The 26207-nt window shown below is 40.5% G+C and overlaps 1 protein-coding gene across 2 annotated transcripts in view; it reads right to left on the bottom strand.

Annotated features, from left to right (window-relative positions):
• Positions 1 to 25588, bottom strand: part of FEZ2 (fasciculation and elongation protein zeta 2) — a 42609-nt gene extending 17021 nt beyond the window's left edge. The window contains exons 1-5 of one of the 2 annotated variants that reach the window (XM_027033546.2): positions 25290 to 25588; positions 20648 to 20756; positions 14734 to 14850; positions 12704 to 12845; positions 11379 to 11647 (exon numbers count right to left, since the gene is read on the bottom strand). In XM_027033546.2, coding sequence (XP_026889347.1) covers positions 11379 to 11647; positions 12704 to 12845; positions 14734 to 14850; positions 20648 to 20756; positions 25290 to 25543 — 891 coding nt within the window. In that variant the 5' untranslated portion in view covers positions 25544 to 25588. The remainder of the gene's footprint in view (positions 1 to 11378; positions 11648 to 12703; positions 12846 to 14733; positions 14851 to 20647; positions 20757 to 25289) is intronic. The other variant, XM_027033548.2, reaches the window with a different exon arrangement.
• Positions 25589 to 26207: the final 619 nt, after the last annotated feature.

Genomic DNA, 26207 nt, shown 5'->3' with positions numbered 1-26207 from the left:
GTTTCGAAGGGACACATGCACCCCCATGTTTATAGCAGAACTATCAACAATAGCCAAAGTATGGAAAGAGCCCAAATGTCCATCGATGGATGAATGGACAAAGAAGATGTGGTATATATATGTGTGTGTACACACACACACACACACACACACACACACACACACAATGGAGTATTATTCGGCAATTAAAAAGAATGAAATCTTGCCATCTGCAACTACATGCTGGAACTGGAGGGTATTATGCTAAGTGAAATTAGTCAGTCAGAGAAAGACAAAAATCATATGACTTCATTCATATGAGGACTTTAAGAGACAAAACAGATGAACATAAGGGAAGGGAAACAAAAATAATATAAAAACAGGGAGGGGGACAAAACAGAAGAGACTCATAAATATGGAGAACAAACTGAGAGTTACAGGAGGGGTTGTGGGAGGGGGGATGGGCTAAAGGGGTAACGGGCACTAAGGAATCTACTCCTGAAATCATTGTTGCACTAGATGCTAACTAATTTGGATGTAAATTTTAAAAAATAAAAAATAAAGTCTCAAAAAAAAAAAAAAAAGAAAAACAGAATTGAAAGCAATAGTTACATGCAAAAAAAAATTAGAAAGCACAGATATTCAAATAATTAAGGTATTACCTAAGGTGTAAAAATTTAGTCTGCTTGTGTTCACACTTCTTCAAATCAAATATTTTCTTTAATTTTTTTTTGAGAGAGAGTAAGCGTGCAAGCAGGGGAGAGGGGCAGAGGGAGAGAGAGAATCCCAAGCAGACTCCATGCCCAGCGCAGAGCCTGATACAGGGCTCGATGCCACAACCCCAGGATAATGACCTGAGCAGAAATCAACAGTTGTAGACTCAACTGACTGAGCCACCCAGGTGCCCCTCAAATCAAATAGTTTTCATGTGAATTACAAAGCAGTTATAAATGCAAATTATACTGAAAAACTTTCTGTAGAGAAAAAGCAGATCCAAGTAAATTAGAAAATATGAACTAAACCAAAGCAGATAAATATTTGAAAATGTCTTGAATATTACACTATTATTTTGGAGTTTCACTCTCAGAACAGAAAGGTATGGTATGAAGATTTTCTAAGTTAGGAGTTAAATGGAACAGTATCAATTTAATTTTTTCTATTTGAAGATCTTTTTAAATTTTTAAGTAATTTAATATTAATATGGTAATTAAGTGTTGGCAAAAATTTTCAAAGCTACTGAAAGAAGGGTAAGATAATTAACCCTGCTAATTTTATACATTATTTCCTGATACTTACGAATACCCTAAGTATATAATAAGGTAAATAACTAGTAGTGCAATTGCAGGGTCATAGGGTAGCTCTATCTTTAACTTTCTGAGAAACCGCCACACCGTTTTCAGAGTGGCTGCATCAGTTTGCACTCCTACCAACAGGGTGGAAGGGTTCCCCTTTCTCTGAATCCACATCAACATCTATTGTTTCCTGCGTTGTTAATGTTAGCCATTCTGACAGGTATCTCATTGTGGTTTTGATTTGTAGCTCCCTGATGATGAGTGATGCTGAGCATTTTTTCATGTGTCTGTCAGCCATTTGTATGTCTTCTTGGGGGAAATATCTGTTCATATATTCTGCCCATTTCTTAACTGGAATATTAATTTTTGGGGTGTTGAATTAACTGCACTACTAGGTATTTACCCAAAGGATATAAAAATACTGATTCGAAGGGGCACATGCACGCCAATGTTTATAGCAGCACTGTCAACAATAGCCAAATCATGGAAAGAGGCCAAATGTCCACTGACTGATGAATGAATAAAGAAAATGTGGTGTGTATATATACATACACAATGGAATATTACTCAGTGATCAAAAAGAATGAAATCTTGCCATTTGCAATGACATAGACAGAACTAGAGTGTATTATGCTAAGCAAGATAAGTCAATCAGAGAAAGACAAATACCATATGATTTCACTCGTGGAATTTCAGAAACAAAACAGATAAACATAGGAGAAGGGAAGGAAAAGTAAAATAAGATAAAAACCGAGAGGGAAGGCAAACCATAAGAGACTTTTTTTTAAGTTTATTTATTTTGAGAGAGAGAGAGAGAGAGAGGGCATGACCACAGGCAGGAGGGTCAGAGAGAGACAGAGAGAGAGAATCCCAAGCAAGCTCTGCACTGTCAGCACAGAGACCGATGCAGGGCTCAATCTCACAAACGGTCAGATCATGACCTGAGCCTAAATCGAGAGCTGGATGCTTAACTGACTGCGTCACCCAGGATCCCCAAGAGACCCTTAACTATAGAGAACAAACTGACAGTTGGTGGACGGGAGGTTGGTAGGGGAATGGACTAAATGGGTGATGGGCATTAAGGAAGGCACTTGTGATGAGCATTGGGTGTTATATGTAAGTGATGAATCACTAAATTCTCCTGAAACTAATACTACACTATATGTTAACTAACTGGAATTAAACAAAATCTTGGAAGAAAAAAGAAAGAATACAATTTCCTGCCATATCAAGGCTTTATGTGAATTTCTGTTATATTAACAAACAATTAGCAAACCTCTCCAAGGCATAAGGAGTCAAGAATAGACTCCTGATTTTTACTAAGTTAACTGCTGTGTAATGAAAGCTCACTATTACCAGTCACCAAAAGACAGTTGCAAAAAATCAACAGTAGATAATGATTAACAAAAACTGGTAGTGACATACATTTGTCTAGGCAGAACTGTTTCTCATAAAATAAATGTGTTCTACATCTAAACTAATTAATAATTCATAGGTGTGCAGTATTAAAACAATAAATAATACACATCCAAGTTTCTCTCCATCCTACACTGACCTTCCATTTTATGGCCCTAATGCTAATTTTTTAGGAATACTTATTATAATAAGGAAAAATACAAAAGACTATAAGAAACTATCAAAAATTATATGCTAACAAACTGTACAACTTAGAAGAGATGGATAAATCCCCAAAAACATACAATCTTCCAAAACTCAGGAAGGAATAGAAAATGTGAACAGGCTGATTACTAATAACAAAACTTAATCAGTAATCAGAAACTCTCAACAAACAAAAAGTCCAGAACCAGATGGATTCACAGGTGAATCTTACCAAACATTTAGAGTTGATACCTATCCTCTCCAAACTATTAAAAAAAAAAAAAGAGGGAAAGCTTCCAAATTCATCCTATGAGGCCAGCATTACCCCAAAACCAAAGACACTCCAAAAAAAAGAAAACTACAAGCCAATATTCCTAATGAGCATTTATGCAAAAATCCCCAACACAATATTAGCAAACCAAATTCCACAATACATTAAAAGAATCACTCACCTTAATTAAGTGGGATTCATTGCAGGGATGCAAGGATGGTTCAATATTCACAAATCAATCAAAGTGATGTATCACATTAACAACATGAAAGATAAAAACCATATGATCATCTCAACAGATGCAGGAAAAAGCATCTGACAAAACTCAACAGGTGTTTATGATAAAAACTCTCAAGAGAGTGGGTTTAAGAAGGAATGTACCTCAACCTAATAAAGGCGACAGATGACAAACCCACAGCTAACACAATACTCTTAAGGAAAAGCTTTAGGAACATGACAAGGTCCTCTTTTGCCACTTTTATTCAACACAATACTGGAAACGCTAGCCACAGCAATCAGACAAGACATAAAAGGCATCCAAATAGGTAAGGAAGAAGTTAAACTCTATTTGCAAATGCATGTTAGTATATCTACAAAACTCTTAAGACTACCAGAATACTAGAATAAATGGGTTCGGTAAAGTTTCAGGATATAAAATTAATACACAGAAATCTGTTGTGTTTTTATACACTAATACAAAGTAGCAGAAGAGAAATAAAGAAAACAATCCAATTGCAACTGCATCAAAAAGAATAGATTACCTAGGAATAAATTTAACCAAGAAGATGAAAGACCTGTACTCTGGGAACTTATATAAAACACTGACAAAAGAAATTAAAGACAACACAAACAAATGGAAAGATATACCATGAGAAAGATGCTCATGGATTGGATGAATCAATACTGTTAAAATGTCCACAATATCCAAAGCAATCTACAGATTCAGCACAATCCCTATCCAAATACCAGTAATATTTTTTACAGAACTAGAACAAATAATCCTAAAATGTGTATGGAACCACAAAAGACCCGAATAGTCAAAGCAATTTTGAAAAAGAACAAAGCTGGAGGTATCACAATCCCAGATATACTACAAAACTAATAATCAAATAGTGTGGTACTGGCACAAAAATGGTTATACAGATCAACAGAACTAGTTAGAAAGCTCATAAATAGGGGCACCTGGGTGGCTCAGTCAGTTAAGCATCTGACTTCAGTTCAGGTCATGATCTTGTGGGTTTGTGAGTTCAAGCCCTGTGTCGGGCTCTGTGCTGACAGCTCAGAGCCTGGAGCCCACTTTGGATTCTGTGTCTCCCTCTCTCTCTGCCCCTCCCCCGCTCACGCTCACTGTCTCAAACATACACAAAAAAAAATTTTTAATGGGCAGAGGACCTAAGTAGACACTTTTCCAAAGAAGACATATAGAAGGCCAACAGAAACATGAAAAGATGCTCAAACATCACTAACCTTCAAAAAAATACAAATCAAAACCATAATGAGATATCACCTCATGCCTGTCAGAATGGCTGGTATCAAAAAAGTCAAGAAGTAACAAGTGTTGGCGAGAATGTGGAGGAAAGAGAACCCTCATGCACTGTTAATGGGAATGTAAATTGGTGCAACCACCATGAAAAAAAATATGGAGACTCCTTAAAAAATTAAAAATAGTAATACCATATGATCCACTACTGACTGGATCCCAAGGAAAACAAAAACACCAATTCATAAAGATATATGTACCACCTATATTTACTGCAGAATTATTTACAATAGTCAAGATATGTCCATCAATACACACGCGATGGAATATTACTCAGTCATAAAAAAAAATGAGTTCTTACCCTTTGCAACAGCATGGATGGCCCTAGAGTGTATTATGCTACATGAGTAAGTCCTACAGATACCATATTATTTCACTTCTATATGGAATCTAAAAAAAAAAATTAACAATAAACAAACACCAGAAACAGACCCATAAATACAGAGAACAAATTGGTAGTTGCCAGGGGAATGGGGGTACAAATGGGTGAAGGTGAGTGGGAGGTACAGGTCTCCAGTTAGGGAATGAATAAGCTACAGGGATGAAAGGTACATCATAGGGAATATAACCAGTGTTCTTGTAATAGCATTGTATGGTGACAGATGGGAGCTACATTTGTGTTGAGCATAGCATAATGTATAGAGTTGCCAAATCACTATGCTATACACCTGCCACTAATGTAACCTTGTGTCAACTATACTTTAAAAAAGAAACAAGAAATTTGCAGAGAAATGCTATCAAATATAACCAACAAATTACTGTCAAAAATATATTAATATTTACATTCACATATATAGGGTAGACTTTATCTTCTCAAGTACCACTACTTAGAAAAAGTGGGGGAAGGGAATCAGTCCTTTTTCCATTTCTATTCTATCTTCTTTAAACTACTATTTATTGCTGTCTATAAATACAATGTACCCAGAGGACTGCCAACATTTTAAAGTTTTTCATTTGGCCCCAAATCTAGAGGACAACTGGTCTACCCGCTGGCTCTCTTCACTTAGCTACTGGGAATCTGACACAAAGGTCTATTGCTAGGCAGGTTGCCTTAGGCATGTGGCTTGGAGATGGACTGGTCAAGGCATCACCACATGTAGGCACAACTCAGGCTGCTGGATGGGGCTCTGAGGAAAGGAGAACTCAACACACACAGATAAAATAAGGTTACATTTTATAATAAATTTTAGTCATAGTATAGCGATCTTTTTATACAAACTCACTTAAATGGAGTTTGCATCTTTTCTTCTTCAAATTTTTAATTTTACTCAATTTTAGTCTAAATCAGGAGTTGGCCAACTTTTCCTATAAAGGGCCAGAGAGTTAATATTTTAAGTTTACAGTCCACACAGTCTCTGTCACAACTATCCCGTTCTGTCCTTGTAACACCAAAGCAGCCACAGACCATATGGAAATGAATGGACATGGCGGTATTCCAATAAAACTTTATTTATAAAACAGGTAGAGGGCCAATTTGGCCTTCCAGCAGTAGTTTGCCTTGTCAATCCTCAGTCTGTGTCATCTTAGCAAATGTGAAATTTAAAAATTCCAAATTAGAAAGAAGGAAAAAGGGAAGAAAAAAAGCTAGTTGTACCTTATTATAAACAAAAGCCCCAAATTCAAGTAGGTGTATCAGAACAGATCCTTCTAAGCTAAGAGCTAGCACAATTTGGAATAACTTCAGAACAAACTAATAGGAGCTATCTAAATGAAAATAAATTTCTCTTACCTTAAAGTCAGCTTTGGTGAAGATTAAATGAAAACTATTACTGGTGCATTTTTGCATGCAAAAGAGAAACAAAATAGATTTGACTATTCATCATAATCTGAGCTAAATGACTCATAAATACAGAGCAATGTCTGTGAAAGAAAGATATAAGAAAGAGTATCTATCATCCATAGCCCTAGCTGTCCCCCATCTTGAAGCAGTTATCTCCCCGACCCCCAAAAGCAACAGACCAGGGCAATATGATTCTTTTCACAACAGAGTTACTGATTCCTAATACCCCACGAGTTTTCAAAGTAAACTTCTTCGGGTTATACTGAAGCAATTATATATTTTTGCTGGTGCTAAGTCCAACACATGAGAACTCGCTCTTGAAAGTTCAATGTGATTATGGCAAACAGAAAACTATTCATTCCTATCTTCACAACCCTAGGCTTAGAATACATAACCTTACATGTGACTTTTAATTTAAAAACATTACTGGATTCTAAAGGAGGAAATATGGCCATTTCATCCATACGCCGAGGTATGATGCCAAGCGAGTACCCATTAATATCTTTACAACTTCAGGTAACTCTAGGTGACAACCACTGCTAAATTAAAACATAACTAGTGGGACGCCTGGGTGGCTCAGCCAGTTGAGTGTCTGACTCTTGATTTCAGCTCGGTCATGATCTCACAGTTCATGAGTTCAAGCCCCACATCGGGCTCTGCACTGACAGTGTGGAGCCTGCTTGGGGTTCGCTCGCTCTCCCTCTCTCTCGGTCTCTCTCTCCCACCCACTCTCTCTCTCAAAATAAATAAATACTTTTTAAAAGTAAAATTTTAAAAATAAAATGTAACTGGTATACTTGGACTTGTTCTTGTACTCATGGGAACTGCCACTGAAATTCAATAATCTGTGACTCTATTCAATACAAACAGAAGATTGGCAAAAAAATAAAATTTAAAAGACCACCTGATAGAACAATAATTCAAATATGACAACTCCAAATCCTCTGGGATTGTATCTCCTTTATAGTGAAGTTTCAATTCAACAAACAGGCATTACATGATGTGCAAAGTAGCAAAAATTAGGTGAGATGCTGAACAATGAAACAATGTGAATGAGCCTTTGGGAAGGCTGATGATGATAAATTATGATACTATGAGATTAAAAGTATGTGTACCTCATAAATATGAAAAACATCTCTTATGTGACTTAATAGGCAACTCACAAGAGAATACAGAAGTCAACGGATCAAACCATTATTTGCCTTTCAGATCAACAAAAGATCGAAAGGCTAATAATATCCGTTGTTGGCTGGAAGTGTGGGGAAATGGTCGCTCACTCACACTATTAGTAGGTTCATTTCTGTAGAACAATTTGAAAACGCTCCAAAACTGTATATCCTTTGACTCGGAAATTCCACGGATATCAGTGAATGAGTAGACTGTTCCACTAACCAAAAGAAAAATATATAAGAACTACATTCAACCTTAGGAAAATGGTAACTTTAGTTTGATAAATTCCAGAGACAACTAGCTAGTAGGCAGTTGGACATATAATAACTAGCATTTACTCAGGATATATGCTAGTCTTAACACACATTATTTCATTTAGTCCTCCCAAAACTCAAAGGGAGATAGATGTACTCAGTGACAGGAGCAGGATTCAAACACAGCTCTTCCCCCAAAGTTCTTAATCAATAGGCTACTCAGCCTCCATGGGTTTGACACCTGACAGAAAATTCCAAGGTAGAAATACAGATTTGCAAGTTTATCTTTCTTTCACACATTTATTCAGCAGAAAAATGAGTACTTAATGTTACACTTAAGGATATAAAAGAAGATAAAGTTACATTTCCTATCCTTAGGGAACCTGACAGAGACAGACATGAAAACAAAAAAACCTGCAGTCCTGTGTGACCGTGACAAAAGAAATAGTCACAAGGAATAATACTAACCCCAAAAGGAGAGACTAGTCAATTCTGCATTGGCGGAAGAGTCACCGAGGAAGGCTCTAAGAAAGGAAGACAATGCTTGAAGGTCGACTTAAAAAAAAAAAAAAAAAGTCCTCCAAGTGGACTGGGGGAAACAGGAAAAGCGGGGCTCTCCAGAAAAGGAAAGGGCACATATAAAAGCACCAAGGCCCAAAGAGCACAGTCAGTTCAAAGAAATGCACACAGGTCATCACAGTGATTAACAGACAGTACCCGCCAACCATTCCAATCTCCACTCCCACTGCTCTCTTTCTCCTGATGCTGAACAACAGGACATAGGAGATACAGTTTTCTGCTCTCTTAAGTCTCATTTCCTAAAGAGAAGAACCATCCTCCAACCTCCTCTCCAAACAGAGACCTGGAAAAGGACAGGACAACCGACCTTGCCCATCAGGAGGAGCAGTGACATAGTGACCACCCTACAGAAAACAGCTCTCCGGCAGCTTTGCTACTGACCGCCTTACCCAGCCTTTTATTGTCTTGGTGGCATTTATTACTACCAGAAATTACACTGTCTAGTCTTTCTTTCTTACACTCCTATTCATTCATTTGCTGAATGGATATTTCTTTGTCTTATCCAACATGCAGATTTTAAAAATTAAAACAAAGCAAGATAAGATTTCACTTGTATAAGATACTCAATACTTTAATAGTATTTCTACGCCCCTCCCCAAATGTCTCCCCAAAACTGTCTAGTGCTCAATCTAAATAGCATCCCTCAGCCCCCAATTTTTTTTTCCCTACAGAAAATGTTTGAAACAAAATGTCTCCAAAATTAACACCTAAATAGTTTAACTCTGCTCTAGTCCCACCCAGATATTTCATTACAGTATCTTTGGACCAAAACAAACAGCTAGCAAACATGGATAGAGGGTTATACCAAATACAAACTGATGTTTTGTTTCAGTGAAACATGTTTAAGGAAAAATGGAAGGAAGGCTACTCCATGCTTAAGGAAAGAAAACCACGTCCTGCTAATAAAACAAAAATATCTATGGCAAAAAGAAAAACGCGACCAATGTTGTTAGAAAGCAGGTAATACATGGTATCTGTAAGAAGGTCACCAATTTTTAGAAATTTGTGTCACTGATAACTAACTCTTAGAGATCAGGCTCTGCCCAAACCATGTGTTCTATAAAGTGTCTAACAAAGTACTATCCTTTGCAATCTGTTTATCCAATTGGCCACTTCACTTTAAGGTTCTTTTGAGCCACCCACCACTATTTTCAGAATCATAGGTTTCAGGCTCCTTGAGTCACACACAGATGGGATGGTCTTTCTCCAGCTTAGAGGGAACCAGTACCACGAGCTCAGCAAGGCCATCAGTAACCTGACTAAAGGTTTTGTTACAAATAGATCAGGACTCGAGAAGCAACTTCGCAGGTCCAAATACTGTGAAAAAAATGGACTTTTACTATGAATCTATTTCATGACTCATAAAGGTTCGGGTAAGAGCTAAATCTTGCCTTGCCAAATCCATTTCTCAATATAAATGCCATGTACAATTACACAGTGAATCCACTCTAACCCTTTTTATATAGGAGTTACAAAAAGAAGCCTTTAAACCCCTCTAGGGACAAATTTATTTTCTTCAGCCAAGTGTTAACACCAATAAATGGAGGGTTTACATGTAATTCCTAAAAGCAGACAGACAGAAATTACCAACCACGCTATGACTTTTTGACTAAGCATTTCATTTAATCACACTTGTATAATAGGGCAAGTTAAAGGTGCAATGTTTTTAAAAATATGACATCCAAATTTTGCTCCAGAAACTTAAAGCACACTTTCCAGAACTGTATATTCAAACAAATGTTTTGAAGCTATGTCCTTTCTATACACAAGTGGACATCACACTAAGACCATGTATTTACTCACAGGCCCAAGCAGACAATGAATGGGCTAAACGGCGAGATCTCTTTGTTTGTATCAACTGCTCATTGGTGACCCAGCAACCCAGAACTGCATTCTCTTTCCTGGATTCCATGAGAGGCTGGTTAGTGAGAACTACTTCTCTGATATAAGTATTCTTTAGAAAAAAACAAATCAAGACTTAAAGGCAGAACTTACATTATTACAAACCATAATAGCTAGTTTGTGATAATTCGTATTACCAGGTTATCAGTATCAAGAATGAAAAAGGGACATTCCTCTTAGAAAAATGGATCCCTCTGGAGAACCATTATAGTCCAAACAAACAAAACTGACATTTCTTCACACACAAATAATACGAAGGTGGCAACATATAAGGCCTCAAATGATCAAAAAAAAATGAAATGGCCCTAAGACCAATAAAGAAATACATCTCATAAAATTAATTAGTGAATGTTTATGATGGATTTTAATCACGTGAAACTAAGAGGACCACTTAAGAAAACCGACAAAGCAGAAAACAAGAAATTTTACATGAAGAGTCAAAGATGCACATATTCTCAACTTTTTCGTCCCCGGTCAGAAACATTCTAATCTGCCAAACACTCAGGCAAATGGCTGATGTCACATAACTGCCTCCAATGCCTTCATGTTCCAACTTCGCTGATAAATCAGGAGGAATCTGACTGTGAATCAGTCTGTGCTTTCAGGCTCAGCACAGTTCAGCAACCCTTACAGGCTCCCCCTTTTAATTGTTTATTATACGACTCCTGCAAGATGAGCAAAAATAAGAAAATAATACCATTCATACGCCCACCAGCCAAACATAATCACCGTTAATGCTTTGATACCTTTAAGACACCCTCCTTCTTTCTTCCTCCTCTTCCTTCCACTTACTTCTCCCCTGACCATACCCAGAAAACCACTGTGTCCTCACCCAGAGAACCCCTTTCTGAAACTGCTGAGCACAGTGGCATTCTCCACCAGAACCTGTGGGCGCCGTGGTGAGAAGCACTCGCATGCGTAGGCGCCGCCTGCCTGCCTGGGGCCTGGAGCGCTGGGACCACCACGGAAGCAGCTTCCCAGTGCTCAAGGACTCCTGCAAAACACCACTTACTGTGCCGGGCATGTGACTTCTCTCGTTCTTCCCATTCTGAGAGCTGCCGTTCTTGAGTTTCTTTTTCTTTTTGGCTGTTTCTTTGTGCTCTTTCTGTTTGTTCTGCACTTCAATGAGAACAGAAATGAAGCTGTTTTTCACTTCCTTTTCGAACTCCAGTTCATCTCGCAGGGCCAGCTGCTGCACCAGCTCCTCGGAGTATTCCTTGATGGCAGTCTCAATTTCTTCCAGTAGCTCATTTAATTCAGATACCGAGAGCCTTTTTACTCCTGCGGCCAGAAGCAAAGCACAGCAGACACTAAGACAAAAATGTTTCGGGAGACGAGCACAACAGGGGGTTTCGTGCCAAAAGAGCAGACACCATACTCTAAGCAATGAAACTGTTCACAATCTTCTCCTAATCCTCAAACTTCTGGTGGGCAGGACTGAGCAGAGGTAGGCAGCAAAGTTACTTCTCAAGAGGCTGAGAAGTGTAACAACATTCTCTACTTGTCTAACTCAATCATCCCACCAACAGCACTCCAGTCAAGACTAAAAAAAGCTTGAACAAGAAACAGAACAAACACAAAAGCTGAGGGAGAGTACCCAAACTACCTGCTGACAAGAAACTGCAAGCAACTTAGCAGCGTTCTAGCACACTTCAAAAGACAGAAGTCGATTTGAAACAATTAAACTAAATACATATTTAATCACATATGGCCCAATGTGTGAATTTTTTTGAAGACTGGGAAGAAAGAAGGAAGGCCTACTCCCTAACGCCCACTTCAGATTTTTCTCAGCACTTCTCCTCATGTGAGGCTATGATGTCACTAAAGTCCCAACACCCAGGACCTCAGAGTGTGACTGTATTTGGAGATGGGGTCTTTACAAAGATAATTAAGTTAAAATGAGGTTGTTAGGGTGGGCTCTAATCCAGTGTGAGTGGTGTCCTTATAAAATGACAAGATTAGGACAGAGATACATGCAAAGAGAAGACCACGAGAGGACAGAGAGAAGACATCTACAAGCCAAGGAGAGAGACCCCAGAAGAAACCAAACCTGCCAACACCTTCATCTTGAACCTCTAGCCTCCAGACCTCTGAGAGGATAAATTCCCGTTGCTTAAGCCCCCGGCATGTGGTACTTCGTTACACAGCCCAAGCCGACTAGTACAGGATTCAAAGGTGAATGTGAAAAAGTCCCTAAGCAATGATAAAGATATGCCCGAGTATTACTAGAGGGCTGAGGAAGGGTGCATAACTTAGCCTTTGGAGTGAAAGCTTTCTGGAGATGGTTTGAGATGCACAGGAAGTCTAAAGAGCATGGATTGAAGGAGGGTGTCTTACTCTCTTCATAACTGCTAGTACTGGACCTCTTAAGAGTCTGGATTTCCTGGGACAGCATCGACAGCCGATCTGACTGCGTGGGTGTCTCGTCATCTTCTGGGTCTGGAGATTCCTGCATCATTTCTTCAATTTCTTCAATAACCTTCCAAAATACACACACCACTGTTAATCAGATATACTTGGGAAAAACAATCTCTCTGCAACATGGCGCTCATGAGGCAACCGGAAAAGAAGGGCACTGAAATATCCACTAACCAACACTGTGCAGGAGTTGGTGTTCTGAATAATCACAATTTTGACTGTTAAGAGTGAACATGGTTTATCAAGGAAATAAAATTTACAATATGCTGAACACAAAATTAAACAGAATAATACTTAATATGCCCATCATGATTCAGTAGATCTATCAGATCTTGAAGGTCCGACAAATGGTGCAAAACACAGGTACAATTTACCTTACACATGCTAGAACCAGATCATCGTTACAGTCAAAAGAAAGCAAATGACAGAAAATTCACCATATGACACATGCAAGTAATCAATCGAAAGCATTTAATCAAACTGACATAAAATTTTTGAAATACAACAGTATAAAAAATAAAGCAAGAAATTACCTTTATAGCAGTAAAATTTTCCTTTAATGGCAGAAAAGGAATTTCATATATTAATTCCATGAAAGATTAAGAGATATTCAAAAATTATGTGACATGTAGAAGCTTAAAGGGAAAAAAAGAAGCTGTACAAAAACACGAAAATTTCAGAACCATCTTTCAGACAATGATCTACTGTCATGTGCAACGCTGCTCGAATCTTCCAACAGTACCTTGTCCTGCTCCACTTTTTAAAAGTTGAGAAGGATACAGAAGTCAGTGAGAATGTAAAACCACAAAAATTACTCAACAGTTAGAAAAAATAGGTCTAAGAGTTATAAAAAAAAAAAAAAGGAAAAAAGAAACTATTAAGAAAACATTCAGGATGAATCAGTAAGCTTAAGGGCAAAGAAAAGTAAATCTGAAGGAGGTGGGGATTATGGTAATTAGTAAGAAGATTTTCTCAAATAGGCATTATAAAACAGTACAATGAAATGCCAGAGGAGGCTGCAGAATCTATTTCTCCAAGTCTCAGAAGCAGGAACAGCTTACGGCATTCAGGCAGATAGATTACTGAGGAGACCGTGAACTCACAGGGTCACGTATTTCCCTGAGGTATCATGATCAACCTCCCACAGCCCTCTAACCTATTATCTGGCATTTTAAGCACCACACTCTTCCCAGGCCTACAATAATCTAACCACAAATATGACTAAGGAGCATCAAAATGGCACATTTTAATGGACTCCTCCCATCCTTGCCATAACATATCCCTTTCCCGACCTCATCTTTCCAGCCTAAAAATGTAATGTGGTAGCATTCAGTCAGAGCAGCCACGAGCATGTTATTTCAGGAAGGAGTTCTTACACCACATTTTGACAACACAACAGCAGTGGGAAGAGTATTCAGACAATGAGAAAGCTGATTCAAGCGGTTTACATGAACACAGCGTTGACATTATGAGAGCATGCCACAGGAATAAAGCTCACTTCTTTCCGGGTTCACAGTACGCACTTCTAATAAGTACTAATGATTTTTACACAGGCTTTTAGAGGAACTGGGTAATTTCTACACAGATACATCAGAGTTGGCCATGTCTTGCCAACCCTAAAAAAAGTACCAAACTCACAATATTTTTTGTCATTTCAGGTTAAGCAATAACCCTCCCTTAGTAATAACTCGCTGCACTGATTTAACAAGGTCTATACTGGAAAACTGCCTATCTTGAAGAATCTTCCCAACTAGCATAATCCCATCTGCTTCGGATTACATATACTTTCTTCTTTTCTCAGTGGAGGAGTTAACTGATAAGCCTACATAAACAGAAAATGCGGGAAAAATCAGTAGATTCCAATAACCCGTCACTTATTGCCACGGTTAGAAATTGTCCTTCAGCTCGAGGTTCTCTTTTCCTTTCCTCGATGAATTTCTCCACAATACCTGGTCTGCAGTGAAGAGGGGCTCTTCATTAACGCAGGAGACGATGATTGAATGCATATCCAGCTGTTCTCTCAGCTCCTCATCGTCTGATGTATCAAAGAGCAAATTGTCACTTATCTAAAAGCAAAATAACCCACTGTTAAAAGCAGGACATTCTGATCACAACAAAGTCACAGTGTCTGGGTAAAGAGTCTTCCCTCGAAAGGGAGAAATGACTCCAATCACTGTGCGCTAGGCAGTGTACAAAGTGCTTTATGTATTCACCTCAAACACAAATGAGGGGAATGGAAAGGAAACATGAAATTGCCTGCATGAATGCTGCCTGCACCCCTACTGCCCAATAGAGACACACACGTAGCTGCTTTTTCCATGGAGAAGAATGTTTTACACAGTATTTGTTAGGAAGTTGTAGGGAATGATAGAGACACCCAAAGGAGGCAACAGGCGGGTTTAGCAGCGAATGTTATTTAGTTAACAATCTAATAGTAAGAGTAGTAGATGTTAAAATTACACAGATGACATAAAGTTAATTACTTGCAAACTAACTTCTAATATTCGGGGTAAAAGATCAAGAATCACTCCCTGGCACTGTCCACGGGGGTCATACTTTGCCTTAGAGTGGAACATCTCTCCTTCCAAAAATAAAATCTCTCTAGGTTCCAAGAAGATCTTTCAACCTAACTGTGCTGGAAGTTTCTGTTTGCTTCACTGCCATTTTTCACTCTGCTCTGGGCCTCAGGAGGCTGAAGTTTATGGCCTAAATCAAAGCACGCCCTTGACTTCAGGGCAGTCCCTACTGCCTCCCTAGTTCCTCATTCAGAAGCATCCGAAGTGTAAGGGTGAATCCAACCCACCCAGTAGGAAACCCGCAGTGAGAAGTACAAGGAACCGCTGGTGGGCTGCCTTTCGGAACATCAGGCAGGGAGAGGAGCAACGCCAGTGCTCCAGGGTCTCTCCCCCACACACTGCAATTCCATGCTGCACCACGGTGATGACATGGCTCCCCATTCTATTCTTCCCGGACCATCGGCCTAGGAAAGGCCTGCACGTGGCCTTCAGCGTACCATTGTGAAATTTCAGACCATGTATGAAAAAAAGAATCTAAAACTTCCAGAGAGAGGTAAAAAAAAAAAAAACACATTAAAAGGATCAAGAATCAAAAATTTCATTTGAACTCTCAACAGCAACCAAAGAAGCCAGAAAACGATTACTGTTATTTCCATGTTTCAATACATTCCACCCTAGAATCCTATCTCCAGCTAAACAAACAATTAGATGGGAGCTTGGAATAAAGACATTTTCAAGTATTCAAGTTCTCAAAGTGTTTGACCTCATACACCCTTTCTCAGACAGCTACTGCAAAAGATGCTGCATTAAAACCAGGAGGAAAGCCAGAAAGGAAGCAGACAAGGGATCTAATACAAGAAAGAGGTGAGGGCTTTCTCGTAATGAAAGTGAAGTAAAGATCCCAGAATGTTGGCTGTGATGCTCAACGAGAGTGACCAGGTCAGATGAGAATGGTTATTGCACAGGACATTAAGAAAAGCACAAAGAGGAAGAGAGACAGACACTAACAGATTATCTGGTGTATGTCACTTACTAAAGTGAGTTTCAGGGCTCTGTTGAAGCTGAACCTGTGAGCTAATGGTAACTTAAATAAAACACAAGGCAATTATTATTACCCTAAGAAAAAAAATTACAAGAGGAAATTTCTCATGATATACGGAAATGGGTCAACTGTGAACATTTAAACAGTCAATGTAAATGATTAAAATTAATTTAACCAAATATCTTAATATAACTATATTGGAAAGACAAGGGAAGGGAAAGTTTTGGTGATGGGGATTGGAGAGAGGACTGAGAAAGACCCAAACCCTCATCCTCTGGATGTAAAGTAAATGGATAAAGTCTAAAGTTGGAAAGAAAAAAAAAAGCAACTAAAATGGGAGAATGTTTGACTTCAAAATTATAGAAGTGGAGATGACATGTGCCTCGGTAGTCGTAAGGATGTACGGATGATGGAGAGGAGACCTAACAATTATCTCCACAGGTCCTTAAATTTTAACACTTCCCAAAATCAATCTTCATTATAATCTGAGGACCACAGATTTATTTTTCCCCTGAGAAAGTTTTAATTTTGAAGTGACCCCTAAGGAAGATAGGATCATCTTCTTCCTGCTTCTACTCTTGAAGATGAAAAGGTGCATACAACAACGTTCCCCGTCCCTGAAAAAATGCTCACGGCAGGAGGAGGAAGATGGCACAGGAGAGGTTCCTAAAGCAATGTGATTCCGAAGCCTTCTATCATCTAAGCATGTTCAAAACCTGCACTGGATTTAGAATCGTTTTCATAGCTATTGCCAAGATACACAAGTGATACCAGTAACCCATTAGAATAGATTTCCATAACAACAGAAATAATGATCCCAGATCATCTTTCCCGGGACTGAGCCAAGTCCATTCCCCACAGAGATGGCATATGTTAAGGGCTGGAACCCCTTTCGGGCTTTGAAAGCTAACCTTGGCTGTCATGGGTGTCATTATTCACTCTCCCATTCGGCATCAGTGTGTCTTCTCTCTGCCAAGCGTTCCCATCACTCCTTCCTGTGCCAGGTTAGACACACAGCCGGTGGTTCTACTGCCCTGTATGAAACTGAAGCTGCTTCGGATGGAAAAAATGTGCCCATGTAAGAATTTGGAACGTACTAGTTGCCTTACTCCAGAAAAGACTCATCCAATTCAGAAGTATGCCGTCTTAAACATCTTAAACCTCAATGAAAGAAAAATCAAAAGCTGAAATCTGGCAAATGGTGGTTTTCCTAAAGGTTTTCCTCAGCCTAATGCAAAAGAAATGTCTTCTCCCTTCGTCAAGGAAAAAAAAAATTCCTATAGATCTTGTTTTACCATTGGAATAAACTAAAGAATGCTTCCAAAAGGCAAATTTAACACGATTCAGTTACAGGAAGGATCGAGCACAGGTGATAATGCTAAACAAGATAACTCAGGTTAAAAAAGATGTAATGATATGCTATCTAATGGAATGAGATGGTTGCTTCTTATACAGTTCCGCGTTGCCCACTTGTTCTTAAGGAACTTAATGTGTGCCACTCCTTCCTGAGAAACAGAGTTCTAATTTCTAATTTCAGTTCTATTCATCAGACAGATGACAGATGGATGATCGCTTGTCCACTTTAATCTGATGAGGTTTCCAGATAAGGTTTTTATAATTAAGATTAGTTACTAGTACTAAACTCCAAGTGGTTACTAATCAACCACCCTCAGCCATACCATTATTCTGGAATTAAAAACAACAAACAAAAGGCAGAAAAAGGGAGTGACTTCCTAAAGTGCAATCTAAGAACTATACAAGACATACATTTTATTCAATGAAACTAAATTAGAGTGTCCCATTCATCCTGCAATGTACTTCCATTTGAAACTATGAAAGGCTCTCTTCTATGCTATATTTTATTATGTCAAACAAAAAATTACTCATTATTTGGCTACCATGGATTTAGCACTATGTTAAATAATATAAAAATAGCTACTTTTTAAAAAAGAACTTTCCATCATGGTCTCTGACCTTATGGTCTCATTGACAAGATCATACATTCGTTCACGCAACATAACTTGTCCTAGTAGTCACTATGTGCCAGGCACAGTGATAGCTACTAAAAACACAATTACAAAGACACCTGCCAGCAAGTCACAATCTAATGACAGACCCTGAAACATATGATTAATAAGAGAACAAAGTAATGGTTAGAAACATGAACAATGTGCTGTCAGGATTAGTACCCAGGAGACGACGGGGCTAACCTCTGTGGGACAGATAAGTCCTTGAAGATTTTCACAACCCCACCAGTGTAACCGATTCCCACAGAGAGAGGTGCATTTTCCTCCCGCACAGGGATTTAGGCCATGGCTAAATGACCATCTGTCAGAGATGCTGTAGATGGGGATTCCCCCCAAGTGAGAGGGTGGATTAAGTGTCCTTTAAAGTCGCTTCCAACTCTAAAATTGTATAATTCCATGAGATCAGCAAAGGCTAAAACAGTAATAGGAAGCTTCAGAGAGGAAGAGAAACTTGAACTAAGCCCAAAATGATAGCTAGGGTCTAAATAAACAGAAGATAGAGCATAAGGTATGCTGTTTTATTCCTTTTCACTAAACATATGCCAGGTTGGTCAACAACATAGCTTTGTGGGGTTAATAACTGGAATATACAGTAAGATTTCTGTATCTACTAGAATACTAGGAAATAGAAGCAAAATTCTGTATTTTACTAGAAAATAATAGCAGCAGGCTTTCCTGAATCATATATTTAAGAAAACTGTTTTCATAAAACAGTAGCAATACTATTTAAAATACTGACAGCCCCACTGCACTATACTCTCAATTACACAACTATAGTTAATGAAATACAGAGCGTGCCAAAAAATCTGGCATGAGTTTACACTGTTACATGATAAGGAACTTCAAACAGTCAGGCCCGGAAACTTAACATAATTTGGCTACATTTCTCATCACCTTTAGATAAACCAACAATGTGATTTTCCACTTAAAACAACTATCTTCCTGGGGCGCCTGGGTGGCTCAGTCAGTTGAGTATCTGATTCTTGATTTCAACTTAGGTCATGATCTCACAGTTCGTGAAACAGAGCCCCGCAACGGGCTCCACGCCAAGCATGGGGCCTGCTTGAGATTCTCTGTCTCCCTCTGCCACTCTCTCCTGCTTGCACTCTCTCTCTCTCTCAAAATAAATAAACTTAAAAGAGAAGAGAAAAGGAGAGGAGAGGAGAGGAGAGGAGAGGAGAGGAGAGGAGAGGAGAGGAGAGGAGAGGAGAGGAGAGGAGAGGAAAGGAAAAGAGAAAATAAAATCTCTGCATTAAAAAAAAAATTAGGGGCACATGGGTGGCTCAATCAGTTAAGCTTCCAACTTCGGCTCAGGTCATGATCTCATGGTTGGTGAATTCGAGCCCCTCATCGGGCTCTGTGCTGACAGCTCAGAGCCTGAAGCCTGCTTCGGATTCTGTGTCTCCCTCTCTCTGCCCCTCCCCACTTGTGTGTTCTCTCTCTCTCTCTCAAAAATAAATAAATAAACATTAAATTATCTTCCCTTTTCTACACTCCCACCCCAGATGTCCTATCAATTGTGATCACACTTAAGACATCTTCACATTACAATACCAAGGAATCCTAAGCAGCCTCAGTTAGCCAAGAACAGTAATGTCTTTTTTTTTTAATGTATATTTATTTTTTGAGACAAAGTGTGAGCAGGGTGCAGCAGAGAGAGAGAGAGAGAGAGAGAGAGAGAGAGAGAGAGAGACACATACACAGAATCTGAAGCAGGCTCCAGGCTCTGAGCTGTCAGCACAGAGCCCGACATGGGGCTCAAACCCAGGAACCGTGAGATTATGACCACAGCCGAAGTCAGACACTTAACTGACTGAGCCACCCAGGCGCCCTGAACTGTAATGTCTTTTAGGTTCCCCAATACTCACAGAAACAGAATCTTCCGAAAACATGTCATGTCCAACAAGTCCTTAAATTCATCAGAAAGTTAACTCTATGTTGATATTCCAGTACCCTCAATGTATAACTGAGTTTTCTCAGCATACTAAAGTCATGCTAGTTAAGCTCAGGAGAAAAATGCTCATCACTGGTGTTCATACACAGGTAATGAAGATTTGGCTAAACATACAAAAGTGAGTGTGTGCAGGGGAAGAACTGGAGGAAAGTGCTAGCAAGCTGACAGTAGTGGAGCCAAGATGGCAACAGTGGGCCACTCCAATTGCTAGAAACTTGGAAATAAGAGGCAACCCAATGAACATGCGTGAAATAGAAAGGCTACTTTTTAGTTCCACCCTCAGGATCAGTTAGTCAGAAACTATCAGCTCAATTCTTAACTTACCCCTTTTTCTGAGAGGTTCAGTGTAAGCAAATGCAAGGTCCTAGTATGGGATGACTTCCAGTCTACAGGCATGACGTTCCCGTAATTATCGGTCAGGGCATTCCAAATCCTTAAAAAGAAGAAAACCACAATCAATGAAGGTTAACATCCTACATGTCTTTTATTAAATAAACATGCAACACTATAGTGAAAGATGCAACAAAAAATAACAAAGCAAAACAACAGAAGGCCTGTTTTCCAGAAAAACACCAAAAAGAAGGGCCTCCTAAATAACACTAAATGAAAATCAGCTATCAGGCTGACAAGATCAAGTGATTAAAAACTCTTTCAAAGTTGACAGCTAACATTCCCACTGTTCTAGGTGCCAGGCACAGTCCTAAGCAATTTACATATATGAACTCATCTAATCCTCACAAACTATATTATGAAGAATCATAATTATCCCCATTTTGCAGATGAGGAAACTAAAACACAGGCAGCTTATGTAATGTTTACAGAGCCACACAGGTAGTACACACACTATGTTTTACATTTATTTTTCTTCAATAACTTCCTAATATACTGGTCATTTCATAGGGTGAGTCATCTTTCTCTAACCAAAATTTTTTATCCTTTTTAGAGAAAGGATTCAGTCTCAGTGTGAGGCTAGGGCTTAATATCTATTTTGTAATATAACAGGCTAAGGACTAAGATAAACGAAGGGGGAAAGAAACAGGAATTCACAATAAAATGCACAAAGGTTATATCCAATGCAATTACCCTTCCTTATTGTCAGACAGCATTTTGGGGAAGCAACAGAGTAAAATGAAAGGGTGCTTGACTAAAATTCAGAAAACATAGACTCTTGTTTCCATTCTTTCTCAAACAATGAGTCTTTGGCTATGCCCCTTAACCTCTCTAGGTATGAGCAACCCTTCTATAAAATAAGAAGCTTGGACAAGAATACCAGATATTCCTTCCAGTTCTATTACTCCAAGCATTATTTCACATGAGTCATGCTGAGGAAAGTCCCAAGCCACACCAGACAAGGACAGCAAACTCCAATTTCATGATCAAAATTCAGATTTCAGTACCAAAGTAATATCAGCATAATAAAACATGACATTGTATGAAAAATACGAATGACTTTAGATATATAAATGAGATGAAATTTAATTGGGTAAGTTAAACATTACATATATAAGTGACTTAGTGGGCAGATACACAGATGTCATAAGGGAAAAAAACCTAAAATATATGGCAGATATCTAATCATGAATAAGCCATTAAACAATTGAGTGGGTTTTTTTTTTTCCAAATGTGTAAGCCACTAAAGAGACAAAAACAAGACCACTGGAGGCATAACAATAAGAATGCAAGCTTAAAAATAAAGAAGGAACATACTTGATTTAATGAATTTGGGATTTGGTGCTAAACAGAAGAAGCAATGGGATGGTAACTGCCAAAAAAACATAAAATCCCAAAATGATGTCTGGCTTTGGAATGCACATCAGCTTCAATGAAAACGTGAACCCAAAAAGCTCTAGGAAACTGGCTCATTTACCCTGCACATCTCCCAAATGCATAGTTCATTCCTATTCTCCTCTCTGTTCGAATCATAACCTTCTCCAATGCCAAAGTGCTCAAATCAGAGGCAACAGTTGCGGACTGTTAAACGTGCTGAGTTTTTGACCCACACCTTCCTAGGTAAAAGCACTTCAGATACCAAATAACTGACTATATACCTAACGCTGGTTAGGAACTCAAGTAGGATATTCTCGTAGGTGAAGACAGTCCAGAGTTTTGGGGACTGCTTGTTTGCTTCTTTTTATATGAGGCTGGAGTAAGAGGGCAAGTGGAGTGCAATACTTCACCCACTAGGAGAGACTGTGGGTGAATTTGATCTTCCAAGAAAGTGAAGGACAATTAACAGTACTCTCTCTCCACCAAGGTCACAACAGTTGTAGTTGGAAGCACACAGGGCTGACTTAAGTGGAAGATTTCTAGAATTCTCCAGTCAAGACATGAATTGCCTTCATCCTTATCATAAAGTATTACAACCCGTCATAAACAACCAGTAGGACAAAGTCAAAGGAGGTCAAAATCCTGTGACACCGAATCCTACATGATACCCTTTCTAAAGTAAAATCTTAGCAGGTAAGTACAATCCATATGTAGCCAAAAATAAAGGTGGGGCTCAGAGAAATTAAACGAAGTGCCCTAAGCCAAGGCAATATCTAAGTGAAAGAATTCTCAACTCTCTCTAGTTTGAGGAGCAGGGATGGACATTTTGGATTCCATAAATGGAGAAATTTATGCAACAGAAAGGGGTGAGTGAGTGATGACCAGCCCCAGCCCCTGAAAAGAGAGAAAGAGGTTTGTTATGCATTCCCAAATCAAGCATCATGCATTACTACCAACATATCATCTACTAAAAACCATCATCAAGAGTAACAAAATTATTTTTTTAAGTTTTACATCAACCTAAGATTTAAGCAAAGACTAAAATAAACTACTTTCATGTTGTTTTTTTTATTTTTTTTAACGTTTATTTATTTTTGAGACAGAGAGAGACAGAGCATGAATGGGGGAGGGGCAGAGAAAGAGGGAGACACGGAATCGGAAGCAGGCTCCAGGCTCTGAGCCATCAGCCCAGAGTCCAACGCGGGGCTCGAACTCATGGACCATGAGATCATGACCTGAGCCAAAGTCGGAGGCTTAATGGACTGAGCTACCCAGGCGCCCCTAGTGTTTTTTTTTTTTTTAAGTTTGTTTGTTTTGAGAGAGAGAGAGATGGAGCATGAGCCAGGGAGGGGCAGAGAGAGAGGCAGACAGAGAATCCCAAATAGGCTCCAGGCTGTCAGTGCAAAGCCCAATGCAGGGCTCAAACTCAGTTCATGAAATCATGACCTGAGCCGAAATCAAGAGTGGGACGCTTAACTGACTTGAGCCACACAGGTGCCCCTAAAATAAACTACTTTCTAGACAGTACAGGTGAAGCAAGAATAGGAAGCCTTAACTATTTGTGTACAAACCACTCATCTGTTTTGAGAAGTCACTCTTGACAAACCCAAAACCCAAAATATCATTTTTTTAATCCAGAATATGTTCTGAGTCCTTGTGATTCAGAATATATAAATCTACACATATATAAAACTATCTTCTCTGGGAACAGACTTTCAAAAATGTCATCTTTTGCTACTAGCTACATACATGCGTGTATAAATTCGTCATAAGCTCTTCCCTCCACACCGGGCAGGTCAATGAAATGATGTGGTCCCCAGCATAGCTGGGCCCGAACCACTGCCAAGGCAGTGTTTAAAGGCCCCCATTCCTAAATCCTTCTCAAGCTTCCTACCTTATTCACAGAGGAATCAGGCTGGAAGGCCCTTTCAGTGCCTGTGGATCCTTCTCCATCTCTCAAGAATCCTTCCCTAACCTCTAATCTCTCCACTCCATCAGGGCTCTAAAAACCCACCCCACCCATGTCCACACTGTTTATTGCACTACTTGAACCCTCAGCCTCTCCAGGGCTCCTCCCCAGCCACCTATACCATATGCTCAGCTCCCTCACCCTCACCACCCCTTTTACTGTCTTTTGGGGTGAAACCCTGGTACCTAACGACAACCCTTAGCCAAATTTTAAGTGGCTAGTTAAGGCTAGGCTAGTAGTTAAATGAAGTGCCCCCCAGGAACTCTGCCTCCCCCTTAACCAGCTCTCACAAATCCCTATGAATTTCCTATCATGGCACTTAGACGGTTCTATCCTAATGACCTGTTAATGTACGTGTTTACCCACCAGACTAAGAGATCCCTGTCGTTAGTAACCAGTGCGTTCCTTTCGTTTTTGCCTCTGTGGTGATGTGCACTCCACCTGGGCTCTCAGATGGAGCCAATAAATTCTGTGGCATAAATGCTGCTTTAACGCTGGTACTTTTGCACGTGCCATATCGGCGAGCTGTATTGCTAGACCTTTCTTCATCTGCCAGGCAAACTCCCACTCACCCAATCAGGATCCAGTTTTCACATTTCTTACCCCGTGAAGCCTTTCCTGCCTCTCCCACATGTCCTATATAAAAAATCTCCTATACTTTGCACTTACGTCCAGGAGAATATGTCACACCCACACAAATATTTGTCTGCAAGTCCACCCCCCGGCCTAAATTGTGCCCTATGTGACAGGGGTATGTTCAGTCACCTTGGTATCCCCAGGGCGAAGCAGCCTCTGGCACTGAGAGCTTAAATTAATGCTAGTTGAATGAATGAGTGGCTACACACGTGCCCGAAGAGGTGCTGTCTCTAACTACTGGCTCCGGGCAAGCAGGTTCCTCTCTGAACCAAACAGACCCGGGTCGGTTTCTAGAGAGCAGGAGGGCAGTAGCGGAGAGAGAGTAGCGTGGAGGGCCGAGGAGCGGGGATTTAAATAGCTGAGCGCCGGGAGGCCAAAAGCCCCAGGGAGCCCAGCGGGGGAGCGGGGAGGGCGGGGACTCGCCAGTCTGTGGAGGCGGAAGGAGGGCGCGGGGAGGAGCCTGTGGCCGGAGTCCCGCCGAGGCTGCGGACCGAGGGCCGGAGGGCAGGACGAGGGCTGGACGAGAGCTGGACGAGGGCAGCTCGAGGGGCAGGGGGGGGGCTCCCGCCCGCTCCCGGCCGGGCCCGCACTCACTCGTCCCCCTGCAGGAGGCTGCGCTCGGTGATGGGCCGCACGGCCGCCCTCGGGGGCTCGGCGCCGGGACCCGAGGGGCGGAAACACAGGCTCAGCTTCTCCTCCAAGCTGCAGGCCAGCGCCGGGAAGCCGTCACCTCCCCCGCCCGGCCCTGCCCCGGCCTCGGGGCTCGCGTTACAGTTCTCTTGGTCCTGGAGGCTCCGGGCCGGCTCCTGGAACTCATAGAAATCCTGCCAGTCCCCGTCCGCCGCCATCGCCGCCCGGCGCAGTCGCGCGCCCCGCCCCACAGGCCTCGCCCCACAGGCCCCGCCCGAGGCCCCGCCCCACCCAGCAGGTCCCGCCCCCCCTCGGGCCCCGCCTCCTCCGTCCCGCCACCGGGGTACCTGTCAGAGCCAACTGGCCTCGGGGGTCTTCCCTTTTCCTGAGGCTTCCCCGAGGTGATCGCTGTCCCAGTAGAAAGGAAGCCTTTAATTAACGTTGAGTCTCTTCCTACAGTTTCTATCACTCAGGAATGACTTCCCTCTTAACCTTTCCCTAGTGGGAAACTAGCCTAAATGTGGTGGCTAAAATAAAGGGCTTCTTTAAACTCGCGACCTAGTGTCAGATTATGACCCAGAAGAAACCGGCTCCTTTTGTTAACTTTCCAACCAGAAGAGCAGGCAGAGTCACTTGGAAACGTTTAAGCCCTACCAAAATTCATTCCACAAATATTTCATGTCTAACACACGCAAAGCACTTTCTAGACCCTGGGGAACATACAAAGATGAATAATTATGTGAATTAGTATTTGAAAAGCACTTGGAACAGTGTTGGGGAAGGTAACTGAAACGACATGACCGCCACTTGACCCGTGAGTTGGACCCAGGCACTAGAAGTCTCACACCCTCCCCTGTCCTTGGAATGTGGGTTCCACTTGCC

Source organism: Acinonyx jubatus, chromosome A3 (assembly GCF_027475565.1).
Source record: "Acinonyx jubatus isolate Ajub_Pintada_27869175 chromosome A3, VMU_Ajub_asm_v1.0, whole genome shotgun sequence".
NCBI classification, from domain to species: domain Eukaryota; kingdom Metazoa; phylum Chordata; class Mammalia; order Carnivora; family Felidae; genus Acinonyx; species Acinonyx jubatus.
This window is presented reverse-complemented; position numbering and strand designations above follow the sequence as displayed.